Source organism: Molossus molossus, unplaced genomic scaffold, assembly GCF_014108415.1.
Source record: "Molossus molossus isolate mMolMol1 unplaced genomic scaffold, mMolMol1.p scaffold_m16_p_7, whole genome shotgun sequence".
Taxonomy (NCBI): domain Eukaryota; kingdom Metazoa; phylum Chordata; class Mammalia; order Chiroptera; family Molossidae; genus Molossus; species Molossus molossus.
This window is the reverse complement of record NW_023425401.1, coordinates 57,977,407-57,987,625: the sequence shown is the minus strand read 5'-3', so window position 1 is coordinate 57,987,625 and position 10,219 is coordinate 57,977,407. Positions and strand designations below refer to the sequence as shown.

At 38.4% G+C, this 10,219-nt stretch overlaps 1 protein-coding gene across 3 annotated transcripts in view; it reads left to right on the top strand.

Moving 5' to 3' along the window:
* The first annotated feature begins 3,645 nt into the window (after window positions 1–3,645).
* Window positions 3,646–10,219, top strand: part of PUS7 (pseudouridine synthase 7) — a 70,567-nt gene continuing 63,993 nt past the window's right edge. For all 3 annotated transcript variants that reach the window (XM_036247488.1, XM_036247489.1, XM_036247490.1), the window contains exons 1-3: window positions 3,646–4,076; window positions 7,971–8,055; window positions 8,190–8,291. In XM_036247488.1, coding sequence (XP_036103381.1) covers window positions 3,676–4,076; window positions 7,971–8,055; window positions 8,190–8,291 — 588 coding nt within the window. In that variant the 5' untranslated portion in view covers window positions 3,646–3,675. The remainder of the gene's footprint in view (window positions 4,077–7,970; window positions 8,056–8,189; window positions 8,292–10,219) is intronic.

Sequence of the window (10,219 nt, the reverse complement as noted above, 5' to 3'; positions counted from 1 at the left end):
ACCCTGACCAGGGCCAGGGATTGAACCACAACTAAGGTATGTGCCCTTGACCAGAATCGAAGTCCACGGGCCAACGCTGTAACCATTGAGCCAAACTGACCAGGGCTTATTATTATTATTATTATCATTATTATTATTACTTTTTAAATATGTTTTTACTGATTTTTTTAATAAAATTTTTTTTGTTTATTGATTTTAGAGAGAAAGGAAGGACAGGGAGAGAGAGATAGAAACATCGATGAGAGAGAACATCGATTGGCCGCCTCCTGCATGCCTACCACTGGGGATTTGGGCCACAACCTGGGCATGTGCCCTGACCGGGAATCGAACCAGCCAGCTGTTGGTGCATGGGTCGATGCTCAACCACTGAGCCACACTAGCTGGGCAGTTGTTATTGATTTTTTTTAGGGAGAGAGAGAGATAGAAACATCTATGTGGGAGAGATACATTGATCATCTGCCTCCTGCATACTCCCAACTGGGGACCGAGCTTGAAACCCAGGCATATGCCCTGACAGTGAATTGAACGAGGACCTCTCAGTCCATGGGACGACACTGAGCCACTGCCAGCAGGACAAGGATTCTATTTTTAAATGTAATCACAATAACATGATTTCGTCTTTAAAAGTTGACAGTACCACTAATGACATCAAATACCCCTAGTGTTTCAGTGTCCCAGATTGTCTCATAAATGCTTTTTTATTTTATTTTTTATTGATTTTCTTTTTTTTTTTTTTGAGAGAGAGAGAGAGACATTGTTGTTTCACTTACTTTAAGTGTGCATTGGTTGCTTCTTGACTGGAGATTGACCTGGCAACCTTAGTATATCGGGACAATACTCTAACCAACTGAGCTACCATGCCAGGGCCTCATAAATGCTTTTTTAAAACAGTTATTTTGCGCCGTGGCCGGTTTGGCTCAGCGGTTAGAGCGTTGGCCTGCGGTCCAGAGAGACCCGGGTTCAGTTCCCACCAAGGGCACGTACCTTGGTTGCAGTTTGTCCCCGTACCTTGGTTGCAGTTTGTCCCCGGCCCTGGTTGGTCGTGCGGGTGGCAGCCACTCGATGTGTCCCTTTCACGTCGATGTTTCTCTCTCTCGCTCTCTTCCTCTCTCTCCCTCCCACTCTATCTGAAGAAAAAATAGAAAAATGTCTTCGGGTGAGGATAAAAAAATAAATAAATAAATAAATAAATAATAATAAAACAGTTATTTTGCTTAAATCATGGTCCAAATAAGGATCCACCCATTGCATTTCTTTGTAGGTTTATCTGTAGGTTCCCCTTCCTCTTTTATTTTTTCCTATTTATTAGCTGAAGAAACTGTCTTTGTCCTTAATTTCCCACGTCAGGGTTTTGCTGATTGCTTCCCATGGTGGCATTTAACATCTTCTGTCCCTGTATGCCATCTAAACTAGTAGTTAGATATAGAGTTTCAATCAGTAAATATACTTCACGAATTATAGCATGTACTTTTGGGGGTACACAATGTCTGGTTGTCTCTGTGGTGTTAGTGAACATTCATGGTTATTGCCCAGGTCCACTATTTCATTAAGGAATTGCTACTTAATGTTTCTTTGATCTCTATAGATTAGGAATCGTTTAGGCACCTGTTTTAAGAATTCTGCAAAATATCTATTGATGCTAGTTACACCAAGCTGTATTCTCTGGCATGTACAAAAGAAATAATATCCTCAAGGAATCTGCAGACTTTTTTCTTTTTTTTTTTTTTTATCCTCACCCGAGGACATTTTTCCATTGTTTGTTCAGTTAGAGCGGGAGGGAGAGAGAGGAAGAGAGAGAGAGAGAAACATCGATGTGAAGGGACACATCGAGTGGCTGCCACCCGCACGACCAACCAGGGCCGGGGACAAACTGCAACCGAGGTACGTGCCCTTAGCAGGAACCGAACCCGGGTCTCTCTGTACCGCAGGCCGATGCTCCAACCGCTGAGCCAAACCGGCCAGGGCGGAATCTGCAGACTTGTTGAGAGAGGAAAGGGGACTAGCATTTATTTAGTTCCTATTTTAGCCACTCCATGTTTATCCTCTCATTTAATCTTCATGACAGTCCTATGAAGCACATATTATTCCTATTTTACACCTCAAGAATAGGGTCTTGAGAAATTAGTAATTTATTTGGACCAGTTACACAGCTAGAAAATGGTGAGGGAGAAATACAGTACTCAGATGCCTGCATGGGTAGTGTAAGTGAAGAGAGGTAAAATAGGAAGACATAAGAGTCAGAGCTTGTGGCCTTCAGATGAGTCTTAAAGGACAGGAAAAAGACCAGGGTGATCTGAGATTGGTATAGAGGACCTTCCCTTGGAGAGAGCATGTCAGTGGTCAGACTGGGAATGGGCACTTGTTGGGGCTGGGCCTGAGTTGTTGGAGGCATGTGTAAGATAATGGTACATGGCAATGGGGATCAAGCCCGCAACCCATGCATGCACCCTGACGGAAATTGAACCAGGACCTCTCAGTCCATGGGACAATGTTCAATCCACTGAGCCACACCAGCTGGGCTAAATATATATTGAAATTTAGTTCATCATCACTATTTTTCTGCTGTAGGTGTATCTGTACATGGATTTCTTGTTAACTGAGCCTTGGAAAACTGAAGTATTAGTTTCTGCTTATTTACATTATTTGTCAATATGTTTTCTAAGTTTATTAGTAATTTTAGCATCTTTCTTTATAATTGATATAGGAAAAACATTTATTCTTATTTTATCAAGTGCATCAAATAAGGTCAAATTAGACAGGCATCCATGGTTTTATTTATTTATTTATTTTTGGTGCATGCCCCTAGCGGGAACCGAACCCAAGACTCTCTGGTCCACAGGCCAACGCTCCAACCGCTGAGCCAAACCGGCCAGGGCTCATTTTAACCATTTTTAAGTGTACAGTTCAGTATTGTTAAGTACACTCACATTGTTGTAAACCATGCAGAACTCTTTTTAATCATGTAAAACTGAAACTCTCTACCCATTCATCAACTCCATATTCCCCTTGCCTTTTTTTTTTTTTTTTTTGGTATGTGCCCCTAGTGGGAACCGAACCTGGGACTCTCTGGTCCACAGGCTGATGCTCCAACCACTGAGCCAAACTGGCTAGGGCCCCCTTGTTTTTTAAAAATATATAGTATGGTATGATTTCATGTCAGTAAATGTATTTACACACTTTTTATTTAATCAGTTTTTTGAAAAGATAATAATATATATGAAACAAGATCCAGATGATACGACTATCATTTTCAGTAAAAGTAGCAAGTCTCCCTGCTGTCCCCAGCCACCTGTACCTTCTCTTAAAAGTAACCACCTTTCTCATTTCCTACATATTTAGAGAGAGGAAGGGAGATGGAGAGGGAGAGAAACATTGATGTGGGCTCCATTCCTGTGCATGCCCCCTACTGAGGATCAGGGATTGAGGCCACAACCCAGGCATGTTCCTGACTGGGAATCAAACCTACAACCTTTTGTTGCATGGGACGATGCCTAACCAACTGAGTCACATGGGCCAAGGTGGGAAGAATTATTTTAATAAATGATTTTTTAGGACCCTAAGAACAAAGTTAACTGTTCTTCTATTTGCTGAAATTCACTTATTTAAAGAAGTGATTATTACTTTCCTACTGTCTTCCCGAAAGGTTCTCTTAAATGTTTCCTTGGAGCCTTAAAAATGGAGATGACAAAAATGACTGGTGTATCAGTGAAACGTGGGTCCCTTGCTGTTGAAGATAATGACAGTCTGGCCCCAGCTGAGGAGGTAAAAAGACAGAAGGTCTCAGAAAGCTGTCTCACCAAAGGTCAGGAGGGGCTAGAAAATAACTCTCCACCCAGCCCTGAAAATGTGCCTGGGCTACCTGAAGTTGTAAGTTCTGGAAAGAGTAAAAAAAATGCCGATGCCCAGTTGCAAGAAGAGGAAGGGGAGGAAGAAGATGGCCTTTCAGAGGAGAGTGATGAGGAGGAGGAAGCTGAGAGTTTTGCAGACATGATGAAGCATGGACTCACCGAACTTGATGTAGGCATCACCAAGTTTGTAAGTTCTCATCAAGGATTCTCAGGAATCTTAAAAGAAAGGTATGTTTTTAGTTTATGTACAAAGTTATTTTAGTTATATTAGTTCTTTTCTTTAGAAAGAAATCAGCAATATAGTCTTCTGTTTATTTCTGCCCCCAAGGATTAATTTCATGGACGGTCAAAAAGGAAGAGAGCTGCCCAAATGAGTAAATGAAACTGTTTAAAGATAAAATGAGTGAAACCATACAGTTTTTGTCCTTTTCCATCTGACTTATTTCACTTTAGCATAATACTCTCAAGATATATCCATGTTGTTGCAAATGGCAATATTTCATCTTTTCTTATGGCTGAGTAGTACTCCATTGTGTGTGTGTGTGTGTGTGTGTGTGTGTGCGCGCGTGCGCGCATGCACTAGCTTTTCTTTATGCATTCATTCATTGATGGGCACTTAGGTTGTTTCTGTGTCTTGACTGCTGTAAATAATACTGCAATGAACATGGGGCACATATATCTTTTTGAATTAGTGTTTTCTTAGTCTTCCGATAAATAGCCAAAAGAGGAATTGCTGGATCGTATAGTAGTTCGTTTCTTAATTTTTTGAGGAACCTGCATACTGTTCTCCATAGGGTCTGTACCATTTTACAGTCCCACCAACAGTCTACAAGGGTTACCTTTTCTCCACATCCTCTCCAGCACTTGTTATTTCTTATGGTTTTAATAATAGCCATTCTAACAGGTGTGAAGTAATATCTTATTATGGTTTTGATTTGCATTTCTCTAATAATTAGTGAATTTGAACATCTTTTCATATGCCTATTGGCCATCTGTGTGTCCTCCTTGGGAAAATATTTGTTAAGACTCTCTGCCCATTTCTGAATCTGGTTGTATGAGTTCTTTATATACTTTGGATATTAACCCCTTATTGAAAATATTATTTGCAAATATCTTCTCCCTTGGTTGGTTGCCTTTTTGTTTTGTTGATAGTTGCTTTTGCTGTGCAGAGCTTTTTAGTTTGATGTCCCATTTGTTTATTTTTTGTTTTGTTTCTCATGCCTTTCGCATTAAATTCACAAAAACACCACTGAGACCAGTGTCCAAAGCTTAATGCCTATTCTTTCTTCTATATATTTTATTGGTTCGGTTCTTACATTCCAGTCTTTAATCCATTTTGAGTTCATTTTTAAGTATGGTCATAGTGGTCTAGTTTCATTCCCTTGCATATGGCTGTTCGATTTTCTCAGCACCATTTATTGAAGAGACTTTCCTTTCTTCATTGTATATTTTTGGCTCCTTTGTCATAAATTAATTGCTTACAAAGTGTGGGTTTATTTCTGGGCTCTCAATTCTGTTCCATTGGTCTGTGTATCTGTTTTTATGCCAATACCATACTGTTTTGATTACTGTAGCTTTGTAGTATAGTTCAAAATCGGGAGTGTGATACCTCTGGCTTTGTTCTTTTTTCTCAGGATTATTTTGACTATTTAGGGTTTCTCACAAATTTTAGGATTTTTTGCTCTATTTCTGTGAAAAATGCCTTTGGGCTTTTGATGGGGATTGTATTGAATCTATAGATTGCTTTAAGTAATGTGGACATTTTAGCAATGTTAATTCTTCCAGTCAGTGAACATGGAATATCTTTCCATTCCTTCGGTTCTTCAATTTCTTTCAATGTCTTGTAGTTTTCAGTGTATGGTTCTTTCACCTCCTTTGTTAAAGTTTATTCCTAGGTATTTTATTTTTTTTGTTGCAATTGTAAATGGAATTGTTTTTTCTATCTTTTTCTTTTTATTGTTAGCATTATAGAAACAACAGATTTTTCTATATTGAGTTTGTATCCTGCAACATTACTATATTTGTTTATTTCTAAGTTTTGGGTAGAATCTTAGAATGTTCTATATATAAAATCATGTCATGTGCAAATAGTGACGGTTTTACTTCTTCATTTCCAATTTGGATGCCTTTTATTTTCTTTTCTTGCCCAATTGCTCTGGCTATGTTGAATAAAGTGGCAAGAGTAAGTGAGCCTCTTTGTCCTGTTGATGATTCTAGAGAAAGAGCTTTTAATCTTTCACTGTTGAGTATGATGATAGTTGTGGGTTTGTCATATATGGCCTTTATTATGTTGAGGTATTTTTCTTCTTTGTTCATTTTATTGAGAATGTTTATCATAAGTGGATATTTTATTTTGTCAAATGCTTTTTCTACATCTAAGATGATCATTTGATTTTTACCCTTCATTTTGTTAATGTGATGTATCATGTTTATTGATTTGCAAATGTTGAGCCATTCTTGAATCTCTAGAATAAACTTTACTTAATTGTGGCCTATGATCCCTTTAATGTATTGTTGTATTTGATTTGCTAGTATTTTGTTGAAGAGTTTTGCATCTGTATGTTTTTCAGAGATAAACATAATTTACTTTTTTATTTGCTATCTATGCCTGCCTTTGGTGTCAGGGTAATGTTTAGCCTTGTAAAATAAGGTAAGAAACATACCCTCCTCTTCAGGATTTTTGCAAGAGTTTGAGAAGGATTGATATTAAATTTTCTTTGAATGTTTGGTAGAATTCACCAGTGAAGCCATCTGGTCCTGGACTCTTGTTTGGGGGAGGTTTTCAATTACTCTTTAAGTTTTCTTACTAGAATTAGTCTATTCGAGTTTTCTCTTTCTTCATGATTCAGTCTAGGAAGGTTGTATGATTCTAAGAATTTGTCCATTTCTTGTAGGTTGTCCAGTTTGGTGGTATATAACTTTTCATATTATTTTTGTATGATTTTTTTGTATTTTTGTGGTATCCGTTGTAATTTCTTCACTTTCACTTCTGACTTTCTTTATTTGAATCTTCTCTTTTCTCTTTAGGGAGTCTAGCTAAAGATTGGTCAATTTTTTTTCTTTTTTAAAGAGTAGTTTATTGATTTTTAGAAAGAGAAGAAGGAAAAAGAGAGAAACATCAATGTGAGAGCATAATATCGATTGGCTGTCTCCTGCGTGCCCCCTAATGGGGATTGAGCCCACAACCTTGGCATGTGCTCTGACCAGGAATCCACCAACGACCTCTTTCTTGGTGCATTGGTCAACGCTCAACCACTGAGCTACACTAACTGGGCTGATTTTTTCTTTACTTCATTGAACCAATAGTTATTCAGTAGCATGCTGTTTAAACTCTAAATATTTGTGATTTTTCCAGCTTTCTTCTTGTAGTTGATTTGTAGTTTCATACCATTTGTGCAGAAAAGATGCTTGATATGATTTGTCTTCTTAAATTTGTTGAAGCTTGTCTTTTGTCCCAATACATGGTCTCCTTGAGAATATTCCATGTGCACTTGAAAAGAATATGTATTCTGTCAGTTCTTGGGAGCAAAGTTCTGTAAATATCAATTCTGATAGGTAATTTAAGGCTGATTTTTCCTTGTGGACTTCCTGTCTGGATGATTTATCTGTTGGTGTAGGTGGATGTTAAAGTATCAGAGGGTTTTTTTGTTTGTTTGTTTGTTTTATCCTCACCCGAGGACGTTTTTCCATTTTTTGTTCAGATAGAGCAGGAGGGAGAGAGAGGAAGAGAGAGAGAGAGAAACATCGATGTGAAGGGACACATCGAGTGGCTGCCACCCGCACGACCAACCAGGGCCGGGGACAAACTGCAACCGAGGTACGTGCCCTTAGCGGGAACCGAACCTGGGTCTCTCTGTACCGCAGGCCGACGCTCCAACCGCTGAGCCAAACCGGCCAGGGCAGTATCAGAGGGTTTTTACATTCTGATACAAAGCTATGGTATGGCTCAAAATTCATTAAGAAACCAGGAATAATAACTCTGTATTACTTTGCACTGAAAACTTTTTTTAAAAAGAATTCCTTGTTTTGCACAATAGTAAGGCTTACTGTTGATAAACATTTTCCTAAAATTAACAGGAAACAATCTGTTAATGCTCTGAAAGTTTGTTTTCTTTTCATCAGATACTCTGACTTCGTTGTTCACGAAATAGGAAAAAATGGACGCATAAGCCATTTGGATGACTTGTCCATTCCAGTGGATGAGGAGGTAGGAGCCAGCTCTCCAGCAAAAAACACCTTCTGTATAAAAATAGCATTTCTTAGAGATCATAGAAATAAAGAACTCTAACAGCCTTGAATTCTGTGTGCAACTCACTGGGAGTTTTTGTGGTTATTTTAAAGGATCCTTCAGAAGATGTATTTACAGTTTTGACACCTGAAGAAAAGCATCGTTTAGAAGAGCTTCAGCTTTTTAAAAATAAGGAAACCAGTGTTGTCATCGAGGTAAATAGTACAGAAATATATGAAAAGGTTTTATAGGGTTTCCATGACTTCTTTTTGGGTAAATGTTAATAAGTGTCCACTGGAAAAATTATAGTAGTTAACAAAAGGATGATGATGTCCTATTTGAACTAAAAGGGCATTACATACACTAAAAAGTGTTTTTGTCAGTGACTGATAACCAGTATCCACATAAAGGCCAAAAAAAAATGGTTTTTAAAAAAATGTTTCATGTAACTACAAGTCAACAAAGAACTCTATTGTTCTGAACCTCATAGTGATTGTTATATCGTATAATGTCTACTGGACAGTCTGACAATCAGAGGTGTGACCCTGATAAGGAGGCCCTGGCCCTCCCTCCAGTGCCAGCAGCCTCTTGGTCTCAGATGGGGATTTTGGAGGGAAAGGAACTGGGGCAAAGTAGAAAGGGAGCGTTTCTTTACTCAGCCTAAGTCTACTTCTAGTCAAGAAAAGGAGAGCTCGGCTATGACATAGAATAGTAAATGCCTTCGAATAGTAAGTGCCTTCTTTTTTTAAAAATATTTTTTCTTTATTGATTTTTAGAGAGCGAGGAAAGGAAAGAGAGAAATAGAAACATCAAAGAGAGAGAACATCGATTGGCCGCCTCCTGTATGCCCCCCACTGGGGATTGGGCCCACAACCTGGGCATGTGCCCTGACAGGGAATCGAACCAGTGACCTCTGGGTGCATGGGTCAACACTCAACCACTGAGCCACACCAGCTGGGCAGTAAATGCCTTCTTTAAAGCTTTTGTTATAAAAATTTTATTCTGCCCTATTAGTACTGTCCAGTGGAGTTTGTTTTTAATTTTAAATCTAAAAATTTAGAAGTAAAAAGAAACAAATGAAATTGAACTTTTTTTTTTAATACATTCAAAATATTTCTATATACATATTGTAAAGTACATTTTTATTGATTTTTTTAGAGAGAGAGGAAAGGAGAGAGAGAGATCGAAACATCACCGTGCAGAACATCGGTCAGCTGCCTCCTGCACGCCCCCTACTCGGAATCGAGCCCACAACCCAGGCACGTGCCCTGACTGGAAATCAAACCAGGACCTCTGAATCCATGGGACGACGCTCAATCCTCTGAGCCACACCGGCCAGGCAATATTTTTAAAAATTACTCAGCTGTTTTACATTCTACTTTTCCTACTAAGGCCTTAAAATTCTTTGTTAAATTGATAGCACATCTAAGTTTAGACTAGCCACATTTTTAAGTGCTCAGTTGTCACATGTGGTTAGTGTCTGCTGTATGGGATAGAGCAGTTCTCAGTGATATTTATGCAGGATGGTATGTTACAAGATTTTAAGAATGTTGTAGCATGAGATTTTCAGAATTTTAAGTTTATGTTCAATTCATTTTGTAGCATATTTTAACAACCAGTTGGATTTGAGGGTGTTTGAAATTCCCCCTTCCATAACCTCTAGTTAGTAGCAGTTTATAACTTTTCAGAAATTACTGTCTGCCTCCAACCTTCATCTCCTTCTGTTCCTCCCACCAAAACCTCCCTAAAGTGTGTGCTATTATAACAACTTTAGAGATCTTCAATTACTGAATTTCCTTTCAGACAAAATGTCAAGGAGAATATTTCTAAGAATTGGTTTTGAGAATAGTCCAGGAGGATGGTCCAGGTTTCCCTTACTTGTGTAATGCAGTGGTATCGCTTAGCCTCATAATATACATATTTTACCTAGGTGGCAGTATATATCATCTTACAAACTAGTTATGTCATCTGCTGAAAATTTTTACCTTTAAATGGCATAAGCCATGGGCATAAACCAAGTCTTTGTAAAATGAGGAAAACGACCTTTCTAAATTTTTGAGATCTAAACATGTTTTCACTCATACACACAAACCATATTCCACCTCAGTGCTTTGAGTAAATTCAAGATCTAGACTCACTTTTT